Here is a 13540-nt window from a genome sequence, read left to right on the forward strand (position 1 = left end):
GCCCTTACAAAAACACTGCTCTAAAATCTTTATAATTAAACACAGGATAAAGAGTCAAATACTAGTAACAGATATGTAATAATCTCTGAAGATAAACATAAATCTCCTCAGTACTAATTCATTCCACTGACTGTTCTAAGGGAAAATAAGGAATCTCTCTTCTTTTCTCTTTTTTAAGCTAGACAGCTGCACTTTGAACATATTTTGTTTTTCACACTGTCTCTTTTGAGGTGTTTGTAATGCAGTGTGATTAACTGGAAATTGGATCAGTCTGTTTTCAGTGGAAGGAATCTTTTAATACTGAGGGAGAAACTTTTTATGAGGAAAGCTTTTAAATTCCTGGCACATGAGTATGATTCTTCAGAGCATGCTTGCTCATTTGTTTGGTGTATATACTGGAAGCATCCTTTTGAATTTCCTAGATACCAAGGACTCACTTCACAAAGTGAAGGACAACAGAGAAATTATTTACATGAGTGTAAAGAGGATATAAAATGCTGTTGATTCAGAATGGTAGCATCGTATCCTTGCTTAATAGTAGTGTAAATTAATATACAAAATACAGGGCAACGGAGAATCAGGCCCTAAAGATGCTCAATAACATGCAGTCAGGGCTAGATATTTGTGGTCACTGAGGTGCTATGCAGCAGGGCTCTTCAGAACCAGAATCAGATGGTTTAAGTGTGGTGCTGTGGGGGGGAGGGGAGGAGTAGAGGATCCTTTTACACATCTACGGAACGTCTAGACAGCTGTGTTATTTCGGAATAACTGACAATATTTCAAAATGCCATAGTGACCATCTACCCAGCAAGACATTATTTTGAAATAATATCAAGATGGAGGACTTCTTACTCCAACTCCTGTAACCCTCTTTTCACAAGGAGCAAGGGAAGTCGAAGGAAGAATGTTCTTCCTTCGACTTCCTGCTGTTTAGACAGCTTAATTCAGATTTTGGTGCTAATTCAACTTCAGCTACGCAATTGACATAGCTGAAATTCATATCTTAATTTGATTTTCCCTCCTGCGCCTCTCCCTTTGAAATGGACAAGAGCTGCATGTGGCTCTTGTACATTTCAAAGGGAGAGGAACAGCAGCAGGGGACCCAGTGCCAGCGGGACTGCTTCGGTCCCTGCTTGCACAGGTTCCTCACTGCCCCTCTGCATCCCCTGCCCCACTGCAGAGACAGTGCTCCCCTCCCGCCTTTGGTGTGTCTGTTACAGAGGCAGCAAGGCAGGGGAAGCGACTAGTTGTTTACATCTCTAGTTTCTGGGCACCTCATGATCTTTTTAACATATTTATCCTCACAGAACCTCTGTGAGATAAAGAACTTAAGTGGAGGCACTGAGAGGTTAAATGATGGGTCTGAGACCTACTGTGTAGTCTGTGATATAGCAGGGAATCCAGCTCAGGACTCTGGGGTTCCTTGCTAACATCTTGACCACCTAGAGGGTCTTGAGGTTATGTTCAGGGGTCCATTGTACACGTTTTGTGTGGGGACTAGGTAAGGCAGTCTTTCCACTTTTGAGGGAGGTTTGTCTGTTCCCAAGGGTGGGGAGATCCCATCCCTCTGAGGAGACTAGTAAAAATAGATTCACAGCCAGGAGACTTTAATCACAACATTTGTGTTTTTCACATGTGGAGGAAATGAGAAATCCCCAGTTGGGGACCCTATTATTGGTGAGCTGCCCTTTCCCAAAAGACCAAGGCTGGGGATGAACTAAGATAAAAAGTTACTTCGGGAAAAAATGACTTTGAAATTTCAAATGTTTTTCCTTATTTGGCCAGCTGTAGTTTTTGGTAGTATCATCTGAGCAAGGAAGAGAGTAAGCAACTTAAGCTCAGTCAGCAGATGGGTCAAAGAAAAATAGTGAGGATAGTGTGACAGGGTGGGGACAGAGATGAAGGTTTAAGGTGGGAGTGATGGGAGGTAGCTTTGGCAAAGTAAGTGCTCAGTCAATTAGTGAAATACAGAACAGAAATCACATGATGCAAAATGGGAAATTGAAATGGTAACTAAATGAGGCAAGTAAATCAAATGACAAATCAGGCTGGGGCTAAAGTGCTGTGTGTATTGGATAATAAAACAGTTTGCAGTAAAGTAAAGGAACTCTTTCCAAAGGACATGCTTTATTTGCTCCCTTAGGATTTATTGAGCTACTTGGAAATCAATGAGAGTGTTCTCTATGAACTTCAACAAGAGCAGGATTTGGGTCTTGTTATCTTGGTAAATCACTTCCTCTAGACTAGACAATAGGGGCATCCAGGTCATTTGTTAGAGTGCTAGTCTTAGAATGATGTGGCTGGCAGTTGTGTTATGCTTATTGTATTACCTGGAAAATAAAGCTATCTTCCTCCAGAGCGCATCCCATCTATATCTCAGATATATTCTGCCTGGAAAATCAGAACTGAAGGTCAGAAGTGCAGGCTATTGATCATACTTACCTTGGCCCATTGCTAGGTGCTAAACCTTGAACAATAGAGATACTTCATATTACCTGAGTGTATAATTTATTCTTACCTGCCATTTTACCTTTACTATCTATTGCTGTAGATCCCAGAGAATGATCTTCTGAGTTCTGGTTCCATGATGATTCATGTCAGGGAGCTCTAATATCACAGAGGATCGCTCTGCAGGCATTACCTCAGAACCGTTTTTTTTTTCAGGTCCTTTACCAAATCCAGTAAAACATTTAGGTTAAACATTTCATACCAAATACAATGAAGGTGTAATGGTGTCATTCTGGTTTGTGATCCATACATGCAGACAATTCACAGATATAAAAGTTGAACCAATTGTTCTAAATACCTTATACTAATTATGGCTTTCTTGTTTCAGAGGTGTTGTCAAAGTTGACATAAATCTGCAGAAAGTGGATATTGACCAGTGTTCAAGTGAGGGATGGTTTTCAGGAACTCACAAATGCCATCTCAACAATTCCGAGGTAAGAATATTAGAGAATTGTAAAACTATAATAGTCAAAACTATCTTTCCATCATGTAACACTTTGACTGTGTGTTGTGTTGTTTACTATTTTTCTTTGCAGGCAGTATGTTGTAAAGGGTTTTCTGTGCCTCAAGGTATTACACTTAAACCTCCATGCTGGGGGTGTCCTTTATCCAGAAACACCTGTGGTACAGAGGAGGATGTGGCTCTGCACGTTGCCATTCCCTCTCCCCACCAGTTGGGAGAACGGCAGCATGCAAAACCACTTTCCCTTGCCACTTCCATACCAGCAGGGGAGCACGGAGCCACATATGCCTCTGGAGTGGGGCAGCAGGTAAGTGCCCCATCTCCTCATGCTCAGGCCACACAATGCCTTCCCTAACCTGGTAAACTCAGGATTGAGGATTAAAGAGGTTTAAGTGTATGGTAGTGTAAGAATAGTAGGAATATGAGCACAACATAAAACTGAATCTCCCTTATTGTTCAGACATAACAGTGTTTGCACTGATAATCTTCTTTGCTGCTATGGCTTATGAAGTTCTGCTTGAGAATCAAACAATAGGCATCACTTTATACAATGTCTTAGAATAGCCATGCAAGGAAAGTGTATTACTTTTGACTGGGCAGTCCCCCCTTTCTTTTGTATATGCATTTGGAAGCTTAATATGCACTAAGAGGGAAAATTTGTAATTTTTTCTTTGAAAACAGAAATGATAACAATTTGACAGAACTGAATAAATATTTCAGTGTTCTACTTCTTCCTGTATCACTTCTCTCCCTCCTCAGTCCCTCTCCCTCAAGGGTCTGTGATCGGTTCAGCTTGTAGCTACATCATAGTTCATCCAAAGTGGACACTCACCCGTACACAATGAGACTTTGAAACTGGAATACTGAGCATTATATTCTTGGCTTATTATTGGATTATTTATATGGGGGGGATACAGATTGGAATCTTGTCTCATTCCCCTTTACTTTCAATTGGAATTGGGTACCCAACTACTTTTTCTATATTTTGGGGAGTTTTTCAGTAGTTATTAAAAAAAATATATTTTCCGTGTTCTAGCACAGAGTCCTTTCTTAGCTTCTTCTGTTCTTCCTTGGGACAGATTCTTCCCTCCCACCAAAGTTTAACTTGTATGTTTTAATTTAACTTGCTTCATCTCATATATTTTTAAACATATTTAATTAGCATAACAACAAACCTTTAGGCACAATTTTATGCCTAAGCAGCAAATAGAAAGTTCCTCTATGGAGGATTTGGAGAATGTAGAAAAGACTAAGAGGAAATAGTAGGAAGAAACTTAGTAAAAGAAGTTGGTCAATTCTTCACCTCAGTATCCTAGTCCGATGATTTTAGGGGCATTTTTGTGCAATCAATTATCAATAAGATTATTTTATTAGGCTTCGTAATATCCCATGAGCTGTTTAAGTACTTTTATCAAACTCATTGCCATAGTATTTGAATACTCTTAGTCCTATTACTCATGTAGAGATCATATAATTCAGAGTGTATGATCTGGTCTAGTCTTGTGCATAACAGACAGAATTGTTTAGTAAATTCCAGTCATTTGAAAGTGTTGAAATCCAGCCTGTACTGTAGGTTGCTTTAAGCCTGATCCAAAGCCCATTTAAATTAATGAGAGTTTCTCTTCATTGACTTAGTTGGATTTGGATCAGAGTTGAAGGGTATGGTTTAGAAATCACAGATCCTCTAAAATATCTTATGCTGGCCACTTCAGGCACTGGAATTGGTGGACCATTGGCATTATCTAGTAGGCAACTTTTACGGTTCTATTCTGTTTACTGTGTACTTAATCTCTAAATGTAAAAGAGACCCCTCCTCCCCCACCCCATTCTCTGGCCCACTCTCTTTAAACTATGGCAACGTGCCACTTGTTTCTGTAGAACAAGCAAACCTGGTATATAGAGAAACAAATTTTCAAACATATGAAGAACTTTTAATGCAAATATTGTACCTCAAGGGACATAACTGAACTTTGGCTAAAATTTTTTTGGATGGTTAGTTAAACAAGATTATACTGCTGTGAAATTACTGGCAATGACCCTTCCACAGCAAAATCTGATTATTTCAAATCTCATAAATACCTGTTAGTGACACTTTTCTATCAATAACAAACTCTCAGGGTCCATCTACACAGCAGCGTTATTTCAGAATAACAAACGTTATTCTGAAATAACATAGCACATGTCTACACTGCAAGCTTTTACCGTAATTTGGAAATAATGTGGATCTGGAGGACTTCTTACTCTGACTCATGGTAATGCCCATTTCACAAGGAGTAAGGGAAGTCCATTTCCTGCCTAGTTAAGCTATTTTCAACTTAAGCTACACAATCTGAAGTTGCATAGCTTAATTTGACTTTAGCCCTGCTGTGTAGACGTACCCTCAGGGACTTCTCTACTTGCCATTACAGTGTCGGTCACTCTGTCTTGTTGTTTCATTCTGGGCTTTTTGGATAGACTCTTCAGTCTAAGATGCCATTCTTCCTTTGCTGTTGCTACTTTTGCAGCTGCTGCAGTCTTTCCCTAACAGCATTTCTGCAGCATCACGCTGTCTCATAGCACTTCTCATAGAATCACAGAATTCTAGGGCTGGCAGAGACCTCAAGAGGTCCTCAAGTCCAGCCCTCTGCCCAGAGCAAGACCAGCCCCAACTAAATCACACCAGGCAGGGCTTTGTTAAGGTGGGATTTACAAACCTCTAGGGATGGAGATTCCACCACCTCCCTAGGTAACCTGTTCCAGTGCTTCACCACCCTCCCAGTGAAATAGTTTTTCCTAGTATCCAACCTAGACCTCCCCCACTGTAACTTGAGACCATTGCTCCTTGTTCTGCCACCTGACACTACTGAGAACAGCTTCTCTCCATCCTCTTTGGAACCTTCCTTCAGGAAGCTGTAGGTTGCTATCAGATCCCCTTCCCCCTTCTCTTCTGAAGACTAAACAAGCCCTAATCCCTTAATTTTTCCTCGTAGGTTATGTGCTCCAGCTCCCTAATCATTTTTGTTGCCTTCTACTGGACCCTCTCCAATGCACTCACATTCTTTCTGTAGTGGGGTCCCCAGAATCGGATGCAGTACTCCATATGTGGCCTCACCAGTATCGAATAAAGGGGAATAATCACTTATCTAGATCTGCAGGAAATGCTCCTTCTAATGCAACCTAATATGCCGTTATCCTTCTTGACTATAAGGGCACACTGTTGACTCATATCCACCTTGCTATCCACTGTAATCCCCAGGTCCTTTTCTGCTGAACTGCTACTTAGGCAGTCAGTCTCCCAGCCTGTAACAATGCTTGGGATTCTTCCGTCCCAAGTGCAGGACTCTGCACTTGTCCTTGTTGAACCTCATCAGATTTCTTTTGGCCCAATCCTCTAATCTGTCTAGGTCACTCTGGGCCCTATTCCTACCGTCCAATGTATCTACCTTTCCCCCTAGCTTAGTGTCATCCATAAACTTATGATTACCTGCCCTGTGGGCAGGTGGCGTATGTGTGCATCCGGTGCAAGGAGCTCCTGACCCTCACAGACCGAGTTTGGGCTTTGGAGGCCTGGGGGGCTGAACTGGAGAAGCTAAGGGAGGCAGAGAAGTATATTGATGAAGCTTTCCGGGACACTGTAGTACTGTCCCACCTCCAGTCTGAGAGCCCCAGCGCTGTTAAGGAGGATGAAAGGCTTAGGGGAAGAGAGCAGTCAATGAGAGCAGAGGGAAGCCATCCCATAGTTGGGATCCTTCCAAAGGATGTTATGGTATCCTCTCACACTGAGGATACCTCTCCGGGAGAGGGAATGTCAGTTGTTAGGAAGAGGCAGGTGTTAGTAGTGGGTGATTCGATTGTTAGAAACATAGATGGGTTTGTGATGACCAGGAGAACCGTATGGTGACTTGCCTGCCTGGTGCGAAGGTTGCAGATCTTTCGAGGCATCTAGATAGACTTATGTGTAGTGCTGGGGAGGAGCCGGTGGTCATGGTACATGTAGGTACCAATGACATAGGGAAGGGTAGGAGACATGTCCTGGAGGCCAAATTTAGGCTGCTAGGAAAGAGACTGAAATCCAGGACCTCCATGGTGGCATTCTCAGAAATGCTTCCTGTTCCATGCGCAGGGCCAGGTAGGCAGCAGAACTTCAGAATCTCAATGCGTGGATGAGACGATGGTGTAGGGAGGAGGGGTTTAGATTTATTATGAACTGGAGACACTTTTGGGATAGGGGGAGCCTATACAGGAAGGATGGGCTCCACCTAAACCAAGGTAGATCCAGATTGCAGTCACTAAACATTAAAAAGGTCATAGAGCAGTTTTTAAACTGAGAGATGGGGGAAAGCCGATTAGTGTGAAGGAGCACATAGATCAGATGGAGACTTCTCTTAGAGGAGAGTCCACTGATGGAGATTCTCTACGTTTTAGTCAGAAAGAGAGAAGGGGAGATGATAAAGTATGGGCCACATCAGACAAGAAAAAATCACATATACAAGAATCTAATACATCACGGAAGGGCAGACAAATAAACAGTGGCAGTTTTTTAAAGTGCTTCTACACAAATGCTAGAAGTCTAAATAATAAAATGAGTGAACTAGAGTACCTCGTATTAAAGGAGGAGATTAACAAAACCTGGTGGAATGAGGACAATCATACCGGGACAATTATACCAGGATAAAAAAAATATATTGAAAGGACAGAATAGGTCGTGCGGGTGGCAGAGTGGCACTATATGTGAAAGATAATATAGAATCAAATGAAGTAAAAATCTTAAATGAATCAACATGTTCCATGGAATCACTGTGGATAGTAATTCTATACTCTAATAAGAATATAGCAGTAGGGATATATTATCAACCACCTGACCAGTACAGTGATAGTGATGTTGAAATGCTAAGGGAGATTAGAGAGGCTATCAAAATAAAAAAACTCAATAATAATGTGGGGTTTACAGATGATTTCCTTAATTACTTGCTCCATTATCTTCCCTGGCACAGAAGTTAAACTAATTGGTCTGTAGTTTTCTGGGTTGTTCTTATTTCCCTTTTTATAAATGGGCATTATATTTGCCCTTTTCCAGTCTTCTGGAATCTCTCCTGTCTCCCATGATTTTCCAAAGATGATAGCTAGAGGCTCAGATACCTCCTCTATCAGCTCCTTGAGTATTCTAGGATGCATTTAATCAGGCCCTGGTGACTTTTCTAGGTGATTTCTAACTTGTTCTTTTTTTATTTTATATTCTAAACCTACCCCCTTCCCACTAGCATTCACTATGTTAGACATTCCTTCAGATTTCTCGGTGAAGACCAAAACAAAGAAGTCATTAAGAATCTCTGCCATTTCCAAGTTTCCTGTTACTGTTTCTCCCTCCTCTCTGACCAGTGGGCCTTCCCTGTCCTTGGTTTTCCTCTTTCTTCTAATGTATTTATAAAAAGTCTTCTTGTTTCCCTTTATTCTCGTAGCTAGTTTGAGCTCATTTTGTGCCTTTGCCTTTCTAATCTTGCCCCTTCATTCCTGTGTTGTTTGCCAATATTCATTTTTTGTAATACGTCCTACTTCCCATTTTTTATATGACTCCTTTTTTATTTTTAGATCATGCAAGATCTTGTGGTTAAGCCAAGGCGGTCTTTTGCCATATTTTCTATCTTTCCGACGCAGCAGAATAGCTTGCTTTTGGGCCCTTAACAATGTCCCTTTGAAAAACTGCCAACTCACCTCAGTTGTTTTTCCCCTCAGTCTTGATTCCCATGGGACCTTACCTATCAGCTCTCCAAGCTTACCAAAATCCACCTTCCCGAAAGCCATTGTCTCTGTTTTGCTCTTCTCCCTTCTACCCTTCCTTAGAATTGTGAACTCTATGATTTCATGATCGCTTTCACCCAAGCTGCCTTCCACTTTCAAATTCTCAACCAGTTCCTCCCTATTTGTTAGGATCAAATCTAGAACAGCTTCCCCCCGGTAGCTTTTTCAACCCTCTGAAATAAAAAGTTGTCTCTAATACAGTCCAAGAACTTATTGGATAGCCTGTGCCCTGCTGTGTTATTTTCCCAACATATATCTGGATAGTTGAAGTCCCCCATCACCACCAAATCTTGGGCTTTGGATGTTATTTGTTAGTTGTTTAAAAAAAGCCTCATCCACTTTTTCCACCTGGGTAGGTAGCCTGTAATAAACTCCTAGCATGACATCACCCTTGTTTTTAACCCCTTTTTGCCTAACCCAGAGACTCTCAACACTTCTGTCTCCTATATCCATCTCCACCTCACTCCAAGTGTGTTCATTTTTAATATATAAGGCAACACCTCCTCCCTTTTTTCCCTGTCTATCCTTCCTGAGCAAGGTGTACCCTTCTATACAAACATTCCAATCATGTGTATTATCCCACCAAGTTTCTGTGATGGCAACAATGTCATAATTGTACTTATTTCTTAGCACTTCCAGTTCTTCCTGCTTATTACCCATACTTCTCGCATTTGTATATAGGCATCTAAGATACTGATTTGACCTTGCCTCCCAGTTTTGTCCTGACCCTCCATTCTCTCTGCCATTATAGCCCACGCTCCCTCACATTTCTGACCCATCTCCCAGGTCTCCATGTTCTCCACTTACCTGTGGGCTTTCCTTACCTGTCCCCATTGAACCTAGTTTAAAGCCCTCCTCACTAGGTTAAAAGAAGCAGAGAGAGATAAAAAGGAATCTTTAAAAAAGTGGAAGTCCAATCCTCGTGAGATAAGTAGAAAGGAACATAAACACTGCCAAATTAAGTGTAAAAATTTAATAAGAAAAGCCAAAAAAGATTTTCAGGAACAGCTAGCCAATAACTCAAAAAGTAATAGCAAAATGTTTTTTAAGTACATTAGAAGCAAGAAGCCTGCTAAACAACCAGTGGGGCCCATGGACGATCGAGATACAAAAGGAGCAATCAAGGACGATAAAGCCATTGCAGAGAGACTAAATGATTTCTTTGCTTCAGTCTTCACGGCTGAGGATGTTAGGGAGATTCCCAAACCTGCACTGTCCTTTCTGGGTGATGAATCTGAGGAACTGTCCCGGATTGAAGTGTCATTAGAGGAGGTTTTGGAACAAATTGAAAAACTTAAAAGTAACAAATCACCGGGACCAGATGGCATTCACCCAAGGGTTCTGAAAGAACTCAAATGTGAAATTGCGGAACTATTAACTGTGGTTTGTAACCTATCCTTTAAATTGGCTTCTGTACTGAAGGACTGGAAGACCGCTAACAGAACGCCAATATTTAAAAAGGGCTCTAGAGGTGACCCTGGCAATTACAGACTGGTAAGTCTAATGTCAGTACCGGGCAAATTAGTTGAAACAATAGTAAAGAATAAAATTGTTAGACACCTAGAAGAACATAATTTGTTGGGCAAAAGTCAACATGGTTTCAGTAAAGGGAAATCATGTCTTACTAATCTATTAGAGTTCTTTGAAGGGGTCAACAAACGTGAACAAAGGGGATCCAGTAGATATAGTATACTTAGGTTTCCAGAAAGCCTTTGACAAAGTCCCTCACCAAAGGCTCTCGTGTAAATTAGGTTGTCATGGGATAAGAGGGAAGATCCTTTCATGGATTGAGAAATGGTTAAAAGATGTGGAGAAATTGGAAAGGGTACAGAGAAGAGCGACAAGAATGATTAAAGGCCTAGAGAACATGACCTATGAAGCCAGGCTTCATGAACTGGGCTTGTTTAGTTTGGAAAAAAGAAGATGAAGGGGGGACATGATAGCGGTTTTCAAATATCTAAAAGGGTGTCACAAGGAGGAAGGAGAAAATTTGTTCCTCTTGGTTTCTGAGGACAGGACAAGGAGTAATGGGCTTAAAGTGCAGCAAATTCCTAACTGTCAGGGTGGTCAAATATTGGAATAAATTGCCAAGGGAGGTGGTGGAATCTTCCTCTCTGGAGATATTTAAGAACAGGTTAGATAGACATCTGTCAGGGATGGTGTAGATGGAGCTTGGTCCTGCCTTGAGGGCGGGGGGCTGGACTCGATGACCTCTTGAGGTCCCTTCCAGTCCTATGGTTCTATGATGATTCTATGACAGGATACAAAGGGTAGTAATAAATGGTAAATTTTCAGAATGGAGAGGGGTAACTAGTGGTGTTCCCCAAGGGTCAATCGTGGGACCAATCCTATTCAACTTATTCATAAGCAATCTAGAGAAAGGGGTAAGCAGTGAGGTGGCAAAGTTTGCGGACGATACTAAACTGTTCAAGATAGTCAAGACCAAAGCAGACTGAGAAGAACTTAAAAAAGATCTCACCAAACTGAGGGTATGTCTACACTACCCCGCTAGTTCGAACTAGCGGGGTAATGTAGGCATACCGCACTTGCAAATGAAGCCCGGGATTTGAATTTCCCGGGCTTCATTTGCATAAGCAGGCCGGCACCATTTTTAAATGCCGGCTTGTTTGAAGCCATTCCGAACTATCTGTACGCCTCATTCCACTTGCTAGTTCGAACTATCTAGCCCGTGCTGCATGTAGCCGCGCGGCACGGGGTTCGAACAAGCCGGCATTTAAAAATGGCGCCGGCCTGCTTATGCAAATGAAGCCCGGGAAATTCAAATCCCGGGCTTCATTTGCAAGTGCGGTATGCCTACATTACCCCGCTAGTTCGAACTAGGGTGGTAGTGTAGACATACCCTGAGTGAGTGGCCACCAAATGGCAAATGAACTTTAATGTGGAGAAGTGTAAAGTAATGTACATTGGAAAAAAAGTAACCCCGACTATACATACAAAATAATGGGGGCTAATTTAGCTACAACTAATCAGGAAAGAGATCTTGGAGTTCTCATAGATAGTTCTCTGAAAATATCCACACAGTGTGCAGCGGCAGTCAAAAAAGCAAATAGGATGCTAGGAATTATTTAAAAAGGATAGAAAATAAGGTGAAAACTATCTTACTGCCCCTATATAAAAGTATAGTACGCCCACATCTTGAATACTGCGTACAGATGTGGTCTTCTCACCTCAAAAAAGATATTTTGGCATTAGAAAAGGTTCAGAAAAGAGCAACTAAAATGATTAGGGGTTTGGAACTGGTCCCATATGAGGAGGCTAAAGAGACTGAGACTTTTCAGTTTAGAAAAGAGGAGACTGAGGGGGGATATGATAGAGGTATATAAAATCATCAGTGGTGTGGAGAGGGTGAATAAGGAAAAGTTATTTACTTGTTCCCATAATATAAGAACTAGAGGATACCAAATGAAATTAATGGGTAGCAGGTTTAAAACTAATAAAAGAAAGTTCTTCTTCACACAGTGCACAGTCAACCTGTGGAACTGCTTGCCAGAGGAGGCTGTGAAGGCTAGGACTATAACAGAGTTTAAAAAAGAGCTAGATAAATTCATGGAGGTTAGGTCCATAAAAGGCCGGGGAGGGAGGGGTAAGGAATGGTGTCTCTGGCCTCTGTCAAAGGCTGGAGATGGATGGAAGGAGACAAATCACTTGATCATTGTCTTCAGTCCACCTCCTCTGGGGCACCTGGCACTGGCCACTGTCAGCAGGCAGGATACTGGACTAGATGGACCTTTGATCTGACCCAGTATGGCCATTCTTATGTTCTTATAACTTGCTGAGGATGCAATCCATCCCCTCGTCCAGGTCATAAAAAAGATGTTGAACAAAACTGGCCTTAAAACCAATTCTTGGGGTACTCCACTTGAAACCAATCACCAACCAGACATAGAGCCATTGATCACTGTCCGTTGGATCCAACAATCTATCCAGCTTTCGATCTACCTTACAGTCCATTTATCCAGGCCATACTTCCTTAACTTGCTGGCTAGAATATTGTGGGAGACCATATCAAAAGCTTTGCTAAAGTCAAGGTATATGACATCCACTGACTTTCTCATATCCTCAGAGCCAGTTACCTCATCATAGAAGCTAATCAGGTTGGTCAGGCATGACTTGCCCTTGGTGAATCCATGTTGACTATTCCTGATCACTTTCTTGTCTTCCAAGTGCTTCAAAATGTATTCCTTGAGGATCTCCTCCATGATTTTTTCAGGGAATGAAATGAGGCTGATGGGTCTGTAGTTCTCTGGATTGTCTTTCTTCCCTTTTTGAAAGATGGGCACTACATTTTCTTTTTTCCACTTGTCTGGCACCTCCCTCAATTGCCACGAGTTTTCAAGGATAATGGCCAAATGCTCCGCAATGACATCGTCAACTCTCTCAGCACCCTCAGATGCATTAAATCCAGCCCCATGGATTTGTGTATATCTAACTTTTCTAAATAATTCTTAACCTCTTCTTTCTCTACCGAGAGTTACCCATCTCCTTCCCATACTGTGTTGCCTAGTGCAGTAGTCTGGGAGCTGACCTGGTCTGTGAACACAGAGGCAAAGAAAGCATTGAGTACTTCAGCTTTCCCCACATCATCTGTCACTAGGGGTATGTCTAGACTATATACCTCTGACGACAGAGGCATGTAGATTAGGCTACCTAGCATAGGAAAATGAAGCAGCGATTTAAATAATCGCTGCTTCATTTAAATTTAAATGGCTGCGGCGCTGAGCCAATCAGCTGTTTGTCGGCTCAGCGCGGTAGTCTGGACGCTCCGCGGTC

At 41.8% G+C, this 13540-nt stretch overlaps 1 protein-coding gene across 1 annotated transcript in view; it reads left to right on the top strand.

Moving 5' to 3' along the window:
• The window catches only part of GPR158 (G protein-coupled receptor 158), a 330476-nt gene that overhangs the window by 22092 nt on the left and 294844 nt on the right, over positions 1 to 13540 (top strand). Inside the window, exon 2 of the mRNA XM_006115288.4 lies at positions 2837 to 2942. Coding sequence (XP_006115350.2) covers positions 2837 to 2942 — 106 coding nt within the window. The remainder of the gene's footprint in view (positions 1 to 2836; positions 2943 to 13540) is intronic.

The sequence above is a fragment of the Pelodiscus sinensis genome, chromosome 2, assembly GCF_049634645.1.
Source record: "Pelodiscus sinensis isolate JC-2024 chromosome 2, ASM4963464v1, whole genome shotgun sequence".
Classification (NCBI taxonomy): domain Eukaryota; kingdom Metazoa; phylum Chordata; order Testudines; family Trionychidae; genus Pelodiscus; species Pelodiscus sinensis.